The sequence below is a fragment of the Sarcophilus harrisii genome, chromosome 3, assembly GCF_902635505.1.
Source record: "Sarcophilus harrisii chromosome 3, mSarHar1.11, whole genome shotgun sequence".
NCBI classification, from domain to species: Eukaryota; Metazoa; Chordata; class Mammalia; order Dasyuromorphia; family Dasyuridae; genus Sarcophilus; species Sarcophilus harrisii.
The window spans coordinates 361,591,569-361,605,536 of NC_045428.1; the positions used below are offsets into that span (position 1 = coordinate 361,591,569).

A 13,968-nucleotide genomic window follows, 5' to 3' on the forward strand; every position below is an offset into this window, starting at 1 on the left:
GTTCAGAAAAATTAAATTAAAAGGTCTGTTGATCACCCTCAGGAGCATTGCTGATAAATTAGTCCAAGCAGGTTGGTTTTGAGCTGTCTCCTGTGATCAACAATGAATCATTCTTGCAGTCTAGTTTGGTAAAAATATTTTAGATTTGATTTCAAAGAAAGAAATTTGTTTCTTGGTAGGGAATCCTAGCACAGGTGGTGAGAGGGCAGCTTATTGAGACTTTGTGTGGCCTTAATTGAGAAATCAATCTTGAGTCTAATGCTTAGTTCACCCCACTCCTGGACCGCAGTGTAATCTGGAGCGGATGATGCCCCTCCTCTGTGTTCCGCTTTTCCCACTGGTTGAACAGGGGCAATGAAGGAAGACAGATGGATATCGTGTGGCGTTATCAGGAATGGCAAGGACAGGTCTTTTGGAGAAGAGTTCTTTCCCTTCACTCATATGACGATTCCTTCCTTCCAGGCCTTCCTGAGTGGCCAAGATGAAACTGACAGTTTCAATATTTTCTATCGGTTCCATGGGAGATAGATTTGGATTTCTCAATAGTTATAGCAGAATGGTGACCTGGAAAATACAAGTGTTACTGTGAAAAGAGTTTATGAGCATGGAAGGGGCTAAAAAGATATACATGCTACATCTCCTTTCAACATGGTTTTTAATTGATTTTTTTGAAAATTTGTCTGGAAAGTAGAGGTATGAGAAGTGGTCATGACTAAGCCGAAAGTCATTTGAAAGGAACATTGGCCTTCCTGCAGTGTTCCTTTTCCCAGGAGTTTGAAATTGAGACAAAGGGTCTACAAAGATGGCCCTAGAGGTGAACTGAAATCATGTCCTATCCCTTGCCAGTGGAGCACGAGGGAAGAACTCTCAGAAAGTTTTTGGCCTTCCCTCTGCCTCCCCCCACCCCTTTCTTTCTTCTAATTCTCTGGGTTATTCTGAAGATCACAGGAGATTAAAAAATTGTAAAATGCTTTACAAATTTCAAAGGATTAGATATTGTGTCCCAAAAGTCTTGGTGCAATTTGAAGCTATTAATTTAAGTCATTAAAATTTAAAAATTATCAATTATTGTTGATGTTGTTGCTGTTGTTACCTAGGAGGTAGGCCTGGCCAGGGTAGCTCCCCTTTCACAGCTGGTTTGAGAAACATGAGTATAAAGAACTGAGCAAATATATATAGTGATGCTCAATAACAGTAGCAATCTTCTCCTACAAAGTGCTTTTTAAGCATCACTTTCCAAATTCCATTTTAAGGAGGCAAGAAATCTAAAGATTAGCTCCCTGTTCCTGAAAGGGAAAAGGCAAACCCTACATCATTATCCCTTTAGTCGTGATGAATTTATTTTTAAGAATAATTTTTTTTTTGGTCAAATTGCAGCTATGGGGAAACAAGGTACTGTTCATTTAGGTTCCCCATTGGGCAATTGTTTCTTATACATTATTCTCATGGTGCCATCTATAGGTGGTCTGACATATCACAAGCTGAGTTCCTGCTTAGGCCTTTTCTGTCTTGTAGAATTCAGACATATAAGATGGGCACTGAGTCAGCCCCTGGGTAATGCTCAGTCATATTCCCTTTCAGACAGAAAGGCATAGATCATTCCTAGTCCCTTTTGGAGTCAGTTAATTCAGAGAAGTGGAAGAGAGAGCCTCCTAGAAAAAAAGGCTATTCAAACAACTGAGTAACTAGTGAGATAAAGGACAGAATATAAAAGGGACATAGAATTCATAGTCGTTTTATATTTAAAGTTAGAAGGAACTTTAGAGGCCAGATAGTCTAATCCCCTCATTTTACAGATAAGAAAACGGGCTTATACAATTGAAGTAGCTGGTCCAGAGTCACACAGCTTGTTAAGTCAGAGAGCATTTAGAACTGGGTCTTCCTGATGCTATATATGTACTGTATTGTCTCCTGGGTCATGGATGTGCATTCCCTTCTCTAGGTAAATACCTTCCAGGCTGTGCTGATCTCTGATGGTGCATCCACATTTACCCTCTTCAATTATCATGAAATTAACTGGACCACTGGAACAGCAAGTGGAGGGGACCCCCTGACAGGTCTTGGAGGAGTGATGGCCCAGGTAGGTTTCCTGCCTCCATTTGTGGCCCTCTTAAATCTCCTTACATCATTGGAGTTACACTGCTCAGGTCCTTTTCAAGTATCCCCCAGGCTTCTAACTGCCAAGTAAAGGACCAGCTTTTACTGCTCTCATAGGAGCATAGGTATTCTCGTCCCCTACTTTGTTTTTCTTTGACTCTGTTCCTGGGATGGACTAGGACAAGGACTGTTCAGGTCCTGGACCTTTTTACCTGGAACACTGATAATCTGTAAAGGGACATATCTTAATAGTAGATATAGCTTGTCCTCAAATTTAGATTTCTGAATATGTTGGCTAAAGTTGTGTGGTCTACATGCTCATTGAATATCTTGTGCTTCTGTTTTCTAGGCAGGATTTAATGGGGGAAACCTCACCAACTTCTTCAGCCTCCCAGGTTCAAGAACCCCTGATATTGTGAACATCCAGGAAACCACAAATGTGAATGTACCAGGTCGCTGGGCCTTTAAAGTCGATGGGAAGGAGATTGACCCAGCAAATGGTTGCACCTCCAGAGGTAAAAAGACTTTTCCCTTCTCTGGAAAAGCGAGTCTGTTTAGTCTAGAGTGACAGCCAGGCTTTTAGGCTGTGGGGGAGGACTTGTTCCTGATGCTTTGCTCTTTTGACATATCTCAGCTGGGTAAAAGAGATCAAGGTAATTTTAGCATGCACAAGTCATCATGCAGGGAGCTGAAACCCTGTACTTGCTGCTCTGAGTTGCTAAGTCTTAGCCTGGACCTCAACCAGGTGCCTTCCTCTGCATGGCTTCCCAGAGAAAACCAATTTCCTGAAGGATTTCTCGAACAGAGGGACAGAAAGCAGTGTTCCTCCTCATCCACATCATTTCTGTATTTTTGACCATTTATCCTTTTAAAAACTTGTTCCTTAATCCTTAATTACTCCTCCTGCTCTGCCATCTGCTTTTTGTGGTTTAGTATCCCCAGACAAGTTTGAAATGTTGCCAGGACCTATTGAAGGTAAATTAGGCTCCTCAGTACAACTAGAAAAAGAAATCAGTATCACAGTCTTTGGGATTACTTTCCTCCTAAATCCTCCTAGCAGCAACTTGAACATCCAGGAATTTGGAGAAAATCAAAGCCAGCTTCAGAGCTTGCTGAATGAGCCAGAGAACAAATCTCAGTGGGTCTCCTTCAGGCCAGCATCAGAAGTTTGGATCCTTCTCTGAACTATGAGAGAACTCTTTGGATGTGCAAAAAAGCCCAGGACATTCAAACAAGCATTCAAGACCTTGCTTCTGGTCTGTCTAGTCATGCTTGGGAAACAGAATTCTCTGTGTCCTGCTTACAAGCTAAAAGAGGATTGCTGAAGCTATTGGGAAGTGGTCCCATCATCTCCAAGTTGCCTACTTTGCGGGAGGAATAAAGGCTTCATGTTCTTTTCCTAGATCCAGCCTCCTCTGGTCTCCCTGTGTTCCAGGTAGCCTGAGAGGGCCCCCCTTTTCTCTCTTTAGCCCTCAATTATGCCATCTATCACATATACAGAAAAGTCAAATTCAGATGGTCTAAGGGAGAGGGGTCAAACATGCAGCCCACGGGCCATGACACTCCCAAAGTGCTGTTTGAACCAGATATAAATGTAGTTCCTTCCTGATTTCAATGTGGTGATACATTAATTTTAAAAAGAGAAATATATAAATGTGTGGCTTCTCAAATCAATATATAACCCACAGGAATTTTACATATAATTTTGGGGTCCCCATTTCTATTTAATTTTACATAACTGATATAAGAGACCCATGCTATGATGCCTTGCTTTCCCACCTCCCTCCCTCTAATATCTTACCACAGCTTTTATGTTTTCAAATGGGTTTCTAATAGTTCACAGGAAGCTCCAAACTTCTGAAGCTGGCCTAAAAGAAACCTATTGAGGTTTGTTCTCCTGCTTGTTCAGCAAGGTTTAAAGCTAGCTTTGATTTTCTCCAAATCCTGGTTACTCGAGCTGCCACTGGAGGGATTCAGGCTGAGACCATTTCCTGGCCCTGAGAGAGAAGGGCTCTCTGGTGGCATCCTTTATGGACTCTGTAAACAGCAAGGTGTTAAGAATAGCAAATATGTATTTTGGAGGCAGGCCAGAATTAAGCTAGATTGAAAAGAATTTAGTCCCAAAGCTCACCAGGATTTCAAAGACTGTTGGCTCCATCCAGTGTAGTTCTCACATCACTTGCGATCATCCATGGATGGAAGGTACCAACCAATGCCAAGTCATTCTTCCCTTTTGTTGACTAAAATAGTGTCAAACGCAAATAGAAATATAGGCCACTTAACTGTACATAAGCATCCCTGTAGACCACATATTGATCTAGAAAACCATGTATTAACATTATCTATGTTCTACTGTATATTTAAATATTTCCCAATAACATCTTAACTTGGTAAAGGCAGTGTTTGAAACCTCCAGCCTAGACTAAGTACCTACTAAATTGCAGAATTTTAACCTAGCCATCCCTCCCCACTTTCTCTAAGAGTTACAGAAACAATAGAAAGTAAAAACCCAGTATTAAATCTCTGATCTTTGGACATTAAGACTGAAATGCTATAATAATAGAAATCAGGAGCCTGCAGAGCAGTAGACTGGACAGACCCCATTAGTGTGCAAAGCTCCAACTCTGACTTCATTCCCCAACTCCTGAATTATGGATTTGAGTTTTATATACAGGACAAATTCAATATCCCCATACAAATGGCTACACATTCTTTTGTTGTCACCGGGTGTAAATCAGCCTAATGGGATTGGGATTGGATCTGGGTAATGCACAGGGAATGCTGCTGCATAGAATCAGCTTATTATGTTATCATTTTACAAATCAGAATATCTTGAAATCCTACCTTTGAGTCCAGAACTCTGGCCAAACAAAGAGAGTTTTCTCTCTTTTATTGAAAACTTGAAAAATCATAGACTTGAAATTATCCCAAGTTGAACCCTTGGTAATATATTTAGCATTGGACCAGTGCCAGAAATTGACAGGGAACAGAGAGACCAGTTTTGAGGTCGATCTTTTATGAGCCACTAGGGATTAGATTAAATCTCTTATCCCATTTTGAGGTCTCTCTACTTGAAAGGCAAGGAACATAATTGCTAATTTGCATTTTTTTTCCCTATAGGACAGGTATAGAAAGGAGTTAGAGAGGTAATCCCGCCTGCTGAGTATATCTGGCCAACCTATTCCCTTTCCACTATTTCCAAAAAAAAAAAAAAATTAAGGCTTTTAGAACTTCAACAAACCTTACCTTGAAACTTGAAATTACTCTCCACAGAAAGCACTGCTACTTTATTATGCTGACATTAATAAATTTCATTTACTTGTAAGGCCACAAACCTTGTAGCAGAGATCCTCTCATGGAAGAAGAATACAGATCTACCCTGGAATTTCTCCTCACTCTCTTGGATCTAGACCTCAAGCAGGAAACTTGGGAAGATGAATGCCCAATCCTCTCTCCACGCCCCCCCTCAACACACACACCAATTCAATTGGCTGATTCCCTACTTGTAGACAGACTAACCTGAAATTACAGAATCAAATTGTATTGAGAGGGAACCACAAAAATCCCTATTAAGCTATACTTGGATCCAAAGATCCATATAAATTCCCAGGGTCACTTACAATATTTACTATGTCAAGTGTCTTAGCAGAAATAGCAAAAGTCTTTTCTGAGACCATGATTTCTTATTAGAATTATAAAATTTAGGGATTTGAAGGAACCCCAGTGACCAGTTATAACTTATATATAGCTCTAATTGTTAGGGAGTTATCATGGACGTGAAACCTAAATATGACTCTCTTGAAATTTTTCATCTATTGAGCTAAATAAATGCAGCCCCTCCTACATGCTATCACCTCCTTACTCCCACCTTCCTAGTCTCTTTTCCAGGCTAAATGTGCTCACTTCCTTCAACTAACCATCATCTGCCATGGATTCAAAACGGTTGTTTATTCTTTTACTCCATTCCATTTCTTTCTCCTTCACTCTCTTTCACTCTTCCTTTCATCCATCCCCCCTCCTCTCCTTCATTTTTCCCTTCCCCTCTCTTTTTCTTCATTGCTTCATAGCACACAACTCTATCATTTTTAGGAAATACTCTGTGAAGCTCTTCTGGCCTTCAATGACTTCTAATTCAAGATGAGGGCAACAAAACCCCCAGTTTTTTTCCTTTTCTCCTGACTTCTTTTGATCCTCTCACACCGCCAATTTCTCTTCTCACCTCCCTTCTATTCTTGCTCCTATGTTATCAGTCTCACCCATCACTGTCATAGGTCCATAAATTGGAAAATTTAATTTTTCCAAAATAGAAAATTAAGAGAAAAGGGGAAAGTATCGTAGGACTGACTCAGTACTTATTACCTTTATCTTTAATATGCTTTCATCCCTATTGCAATAATCCAGTTAATAGACAATGAGAGTATATATCAGGACATCCTGTAAGGTGAATAGGAAGAGGAGAATTAGGAAAGGACCACTGAGAAAAAGGCATCATGTTATAGTGGAAAGAACACTGGATCCTGAGGACATGAGTTCAAATCTTCACTCTGGTCCTTAATACCTGCTTGACATCAGGCAAATCATTTCAATTTTCTCCTCTATAAAATTAATAAGTGGTACTGGACATTTTCTGAGAGCTCTTCTAGCTCTAAACTTGATGCTCTGATCTCATTTAACCTTCTCAACATACTTGTTCCCCAAGGGATAGGAAAGGGCAAATCTAGTGTGTATATCTTTTTTATATAAATAAAAGGAAAGTAAGCCCCAAGGCATTCTCAGGCCTTCTTCAGAACAAAGTAAATCAAAGTCAGATGTGGGAACTCACCTCAGAGCTCTTGATTTCTAGTCCAGTATTTTTAAGCACTGGGTCACGTTCCCCAGGTACATTGCCACTTAATGAGGTTACTTAGAGCCATTAAGCTCTATTAGTATTTTTAAAGATTTTGAAGAAAGGAAATTTTATTTATGAACTTGTACATTGGAAAGAAATAGCACATCCTTCATGAAAACTATAGTTCCTGTGTTCACCTACATTTGTATAGATTTTATTCCCAATGGATTAAGAAGAAATGAGTAATCTTTAAGGATTGACTATCTTTTGGTCTATGTAAAGCTATTTCATAAGAAACTAATGCAGTCCTTAGGGGTTTTATAAAAGGAGGAAGCTTCTAGTCTATAACAAGAAAATAATATTTGAAGCATTTATTTGATGACAAATACAGAAACTTTACAACATTTTGATTGTGGGCCTAGATCAGAGGATTTTAACCTTTTCCTGAGTCTTGCAGACCTTGAGCAGTCTAGTGAAGTCTATGGGACCCTTCTCAGAAGAATGTTTTTAAATACATAAAATAAATTAAGATTACAAAGGAGAGCAATTATGGAAATAAAAATTTCCTATTTCTCATCCAAGTCTATGGATACTTTGAAATTAAGACTACAACGGAGACCAATTATTGAAATAAAGATTTCATATTTTTCATCCAAGTCTATAGACACCTTGAAATTTATCTATGGATACCTTGGGCCCTGGTTCCACAGTTAAGAATCCCTGACCTAGAGAATAAACTCATACCACTAACTCTTATATTTCATTTTGTTAACCTGATTAGGTCATTTCATTGGTCTATATTTCATCTTTTCCCTGCTGATTAAATGGAGACAATGACCCTTCCAATGACTGCCTCCTGACAGATGAAGAAAAGATACATTTCAACTAATGGGGTATGGACTTTTTTTTTTTTCAGGGCAATTCCTTCGACGAGGAGAGGTCTTCTGGGATGATATGAACTGTACCATCAAATGCCGCTGCCTCGACTTTAACAATGAGATTTTCTGCCAGGATGCCTCTTGCAGCCCCTACGAGGTGTGTGAGCCCAAAGGCAAATTCTTCCATTGTAACCCACTGGAGAGCAGCACTTGTGTAGTATTTGGGGAGCCTCACTACCATACCTTCGATGGCTTCCTTTTCCACTTCCAAGGATCCTGTGCTTATCTGCTGGCTCGACAATGCTTACATGTGTCCAGCCTCCCCTTTTTCAGTGTGGAGGCCAAGAATGAACACCGAGGGGGCTCAGCTGTCTCATGGGTGAAGGAACTATCTGTGGAAGTATATGGCCACAAAATTCTCATCCCCAAAGGAAGCTATGGACGGGTCAAGGTGAGATTCTTTTTTTTATAATAACTGTAGACTTAAAGAACCTTAGGAGTAGAAGTTATCTCTGCAAACCATCTAGTCTAGTCTCTGGTCTTTGAGGAAGACAGAATCTAAGCCAGGCCAAAGGACTAAGTTCAGTTTAGTCATGCATATGTATGTATGTATGTTTGTAGTCACTTGGTTTGTTGACATTTAAAAAATTATTAATTAAGCTCTTCTCCCTCCCCCCCTCCCCAAATTTAAAGGGGGAAAAACACTTTGGAAAAATATATGGAGTCGGTAAAACAAATTCTTACATTATTCATGTCTAAATGTCATTAGACAAATCTCATTTCACTATCAGTTCTCTGGAAACACTGTTGCCTATTACATTGATTAGTTATTAAGTATTTCAAGGTTTGTTTGTTTTTTTTTTTTGTCTTTACTATGCTGTCATTATTGAATAAATTGTTCTGTTGACTTCATTCTACATAATTTTATACAAGTCTCCCCAGATTTCCCTTTAGCCATTTCTTACAGTACAATAGTGTTCCATTACATTGATATAATTTATTTGGGCATTCCCCAATTGATGGGCACTTCTTCCCTCCCTCTTTCAGTTCTTTATTTTCAAGAGTTTTCAATTCTTTATTACTATAAAAAAAATTTGCTGAAATATTTCTGGTCCTTCTCTTTTCATACCTTTGGAATATGGGCCTAGTAGAAGTATTGCAGGGTCAAAAAGTGTATAGTGACTTTAAGGACAAAAGTATATACCAAAAATTATCAGGCTATGAATATTATATTGACTCATAAAGTTTGCTTTGGGTATCTATACCCACCCTATCTTTTACATCCTCAGTTTACACCCTCCATTTCCTTAACACCACCAACAACTAACTCCTTCTTTCACTAGACTAAGAGGACATTTATTTCCCCATGAAGTCATATACTGAGCTCTATCAAAACATAGATTCCTGCAAAAATAAAAGCAGAGAGAAATGAAGAAAAAGAAAGGAGAGGAAGAGGGGAGACAGACAGACAGAAGAGAGACAGGGAAAGAGAGAAGAGAGGAGAAGAGAAGAGAAGGGAAAGAAAGGCAGAATGGGGAGGGGAAAGGAGAGAGAGGGAATTGAAAGGAAAAGCAAAAAATCTTACATTTTTCTTACACGTGTTTGATAGTTTTTCAGCATATAGATGTATGTAGTAGTCAATAAAATCACAAAGTACAAACCATAAATTAGATCCTATCTCCTTCTTCCTGTTTGGTATAGTTACAAAGCAACCTCCTTGCACTGAACTATCTCCTGCTTTTATACCGAAAACTATTGCCTTATTTTAAGAAAAATCTTCAGTGATTCATAATTCATGCCTTTCAAGATGCAACTTTGTAAGTCTTTACTTACTTACTCTTTACCGAGGTTGGCAATAGACTTTTGATACTTTTGCCTAAACATTCCTGAATTGGTGTTGCCCATAAAGGTCTATAAAGAATGAGAAATTCTGAAATCTGAAGGGCCTGCTTAGCATAAGCAAATTATTCCAGTTGCTGTCCAACTTAGTTTTGAGTGGGAGCACCAACAAAGGAAAGAAAGCTAAGAGCCATTCACAATTAGTGAATTCACAGGAGTACCAATTTTCATAATGTTAATGCAGATCTTGTCACAACCAGGTATTTATTCCGGCAATAATAACAGAGACCATGAAAGGTTGATTGCCTGAACTCAGCTCAAACATTAATCCCCAAACACAGAGGTCATTACAGTGATTACAAACCCAAAATGAAGCTGAAGGGAGGGTTTCCTTCTGTTGTTGGTTGTTGGGGTTTTTTCCCTTTAACATGCATTGTAGTTTTAATTGGTATAAAATGTCCAGAAACAAGAAAGGGCTGTGGAGCAATTTAATTTCTTAATTTCTTCAGCTCCTTGAGCCACTGTGCTCAGATGGTTTCTTAGTTTCAAAAGCAGGGAAAGGAGTCACTGTTTGTTCCTGCTACTTGGTACATCTATCCAATCAAAGCCAAGAATTAAGGTACAGAAGTTCTGAGCTTTTCTTTCTTCTGGAGTTTACAAAACCCTTTTTTAGTACTGCACTTATCTCATCCTTCCAGATAGATGCAAAACTTTCAAGCCAGAAAAAGATTCACCCGCCTTTCCAATACTTACCAGTGTGTTGAGAGGGTGATGCATTTCATAGCTACAGTCTGGAGAAGGAAGCAGAGTTCTTTTAGTTCTATTTTTGGTTTTTATAAACATTCTTTTTCTCATAGTCTATTTTTTTTTTCTTGGCAGTCCAAGATTTGGGAGGGGGGGATGGATGGGGTGGACAGGGGGCAGGAAAGGAAAGGGAGAATGTTGCAACCTCATTTCTTTCAGGTCCAGTGTCTATGCTAATTTTGCATGGCTCTGATCCATTATAGGCCGCAAGGGGCAAATCCACAATTTTCCACAGAGACTGTGATATGTGGATGTGAATGTAAATGTTATGGGAAAAGAATGTTATAGGAATCTACCCCCAACCTAACAAAGTTCCCCTTTTTGCTTTGGGCAAGTGGTTTCCCATGTAACTAGGTGCACCTGCTGGGGAGTTTGGCAGGATGGTGGTGGGGTAAAAACCTAGGGTAAAACAGGGTCACAACAATGGGTGGGGTGATTGAACTGGGAAACAGAAAGGAGATGGGAATTCTTGCTAGGCTAGACTTCTAGACACACTTTCTGCTGCTAGCATTGGAACAGCTGTGGTGATTTGCTCTCCAAAAGCTGCTTCAGTTAGCTGCCCTGTCTCCAGTCAAGGGGTTGGAGATAGGCAAAGGCTTAGAAAGCCTGAGTTCTGTGTGTGTGTATGTGTGTGTGTGTGTGTGTGTGTGTGTGTATGAAAGCCCAAATAACTGAAATCAATAGATGCTCCAAATCTCATTTTAGCCCAATAATTTCATCCTTCTCCACCAGACCCTTTGCCACAGATATGGAAAACAGAAAGCCACAGATAAAAATCCAGACTGAGATTCATTTCACTTCCTCTCTGGACAGATGTTAAGGAATATGGCAGTAACCAGAAGCATGGAAACAGAGGAAAAACAGAGGCTTGGATCATTCACAAAGTGGCTTTTCCAACCTTGAGTAATGAATTGTATTAATAAAGGGCTGAGAAAGAATGTTGCAGAAAAGATATGATGAGTTAGGAGTACTTTGGGGGAGCTCCTTACTATCTATTTGAATATCTTTTTGTTTATATGTAGAGAAACTAATATTTTTCAGCCTATCAACTCATCCATGTTTCATATATAACCCTTGCCCACTTATTGATCCTAAAGGAGAAAATAGAGAACTTTATACTCTGTAAGTAAAGATTCTATTGCTTAAGGAAGTTGCTGTACTTGGCATGTGGGGGGAAAAGTTGGGGTTTTTTTTTTTTTGGTTAAATCTTAAAAGGTTGATGTTCACCATAATATGTATTTACTTTCTAGGATTTATGCTTTTGCTTGAGATAAGCTTCTCCCCTAGCAGCTCCTGCCTCCTTCACCTATTTGCCTGTAGTGAAGAGGGCAAATGAATCAACTCCTTGCCTTTTTTCTTGTTCTAACTTTTCTATGATATGACCCTTTTTTCTGCTATCTCTTCCATGCACACCTCTGTGAAGGTACACATCTGAAGCTGTGATCTGCCCAGACCTCATTATTAGGAAAACACCTGGATTCAAGCAATGGGAGGGTGGTTTGTGATGGGGTGAGGATCAGATCTGTGCTTTTGGAAAATTACTTTGATAGCTGAGTGAAGGACGGATCAGAGTGAGAAGAAATTCAAGACAGAAATCTATTAGAAGGCTATTGCCATAGTCTAGGCAAGAGAGCCTATGCAAAGATAGCAGAAGAGTGAATAGAGAAAAAGGCATATATATGAAAGATAATATACACTAGGTACTCCCTCAATCCACTCTGAATACATGCCTCATATCATGTTAGTAGCATTTCCTATAGAACACTGCCATAGCCTGCAAGAAACTTGCTGCCTATTTGGGGAAATTAGAATGAGAAGCAAGAAAAAACATCAAAGCCCAATATATAAAGAAATGTGCTTTAAAATTGTGTTAAATTGTGCAGTGTAAACTGGAAGTGATGTAAAAGGCAAAGTATTAGGGGAGGGAGGGAGGGAGAGAGAGAGAGAGAGAGAGAGAGAGAGAGAGAGAGAGAGAAGGAAAGAAAGAATAAAGTAGAGGGAGGAAGGAGAGAGAAAAAAGGAAGAGAAAGAAAAAAGGAGTAGGGAAATCAGGTGAAGTAAACAGGGAGGATGGTTTGCTGGAGATGGGTGAAATTCAAATAACTTATTTGACTTTTCTGGTCTCAGTTTCTTCATTTGTAAAATGAAGGTTACATTAGGTAACTCCATACATAGTCCATTCTAAGAATCTATTCTGAGCTGACTTGTAAAGAAAAGGTAGAATTTCAATAAGTGAAAGAAAGAATAAATTCTAGGTGAAAAGAAAAACAGAAGGAAGATTTTTGAATATAGTTCCAAGGTTTGACGCAGGTGATCTGAAGCAAGCCCGGGGTGTCCTCTAGGCCAGGAAGAATTCTACCCCAGTCTAATCAAGCAAAGCCAAGGCTATGTCAAAACAAAACGAAAGCACCACAGTTTGAACCCTGGAATATTTTTGTTGGATATCAATCAAATTAGGCTTTTTTGCCTCTGGTAGCAGACAGGACATTGGACCTGGATTCGAAAGGACTTGGATTCACATGCTGTCTTGGATATGTACTAGTATCACTTAATAGTTCTGTGCCTTGGTTTACTCATCTGTAAAGGGAGGGAGATAGACTTAATGGCGCAGAAGTTCCTTCTAGCTCCTCCTTTGATTGCAAACACTGTCCCTGGCTCCTGTTGACCTGCCTCTAATTGTTGATGTCCTTCGGCAGGTTAATGACCTGGTGGCTTCTTTGCCTGTCAGCATAGACTTGGGGGCTGTGAAAATCTACCAGAGTGGTATGTCAACTGCCGTTGAAACTGATTTTGGGCTCTTAGTGACGTTTGATGGCCAGCACTATGCCTCCATTTCCGTCCCAGGCTCTTACATAAACTCTACCTGTGGGCTGTGTGGAAACTACAACAAAAATCCCCTGGACGACTTTCTCCGGCCAGACGGGAAGCCAGCCACGTCAGTTCTGGATCTGGGAGAAAGTTGGCGCGTGTACCATCCCGACTGGAAATGTACCTCTGGTTGCATAGACAACTGTACCCAGTGCGACGCCGTCACAGAAGCCCTCTACTTTGGGACTGACTACTGCGGTTTCCTCAATAAGTCAGATGGCCCCCTCTGGGAGTGTGGGGCTATTGTGGACCCCACGGTTTTTATCCACAGCTGTGTCTATGACCTGTGCAGTGTCCGGGACAATGGCACCCTCCTCTGCCAAGCTATCCAGGCCTATGCCCTCGTGTGCCAAGCCCTTGGCATTCCAATCGGGGACTGGCGAACCCAGACCGGTTGTGGTAAGCTGGCATCCCTATCCAAGTGAAAGAATGCCCTTGTCTAGGTGGGGAAGTACAGGGATAGAGTTTCAGGGCCCTTCAAGAACATTTTTGTTGAGGACAAATTGCCCAGGAATGAGGCTGGGATTGAAGTATTCCACATGATAAAGGCCAGTCTGTAAGCGGATCCTTCCAGTCTTTCCCCCAATCTGGCCTCCTAACCTGAGAACAAGGGAATGCTTGATCAAATTAAGCAGCTTGAAACATAGAGTAAAG

The 13,968-nt window shown here is 40.1% G+C and overlaps 1 protein-coding gene across 1 annotated transcript in view; it reads left to right on the top strand.

Annotated features, from left to right (window-relative positions):
• The window catches only part of TECTA (tectorin alpha), a 77,102-nt gene that overhangs the window by 9,438 nt on the left and 53,696 nt on the right, over positions 1-13,968 (top strand). Inside the window, exons 4-7 of the mRNA XM_031960170.1 lie at positions 1,943-2,080; positions 2,447-2,612; positions 7,842-8,254; positions 13,143-13,713. Of these exons, the coding sequence (XP_031816030.1) occupies positions 1,943-2,080; positions 2,447-2,612; positions 7,842-8,254; positions 13,143-13,713 (1,288 nt within the window). The remainder of the gene's footprint in view (positions 1-1,942; positions 2,081-2,446; positions 2,613-7,841; positions 8,255-13,142; positions 13,714-13,968) is intronic.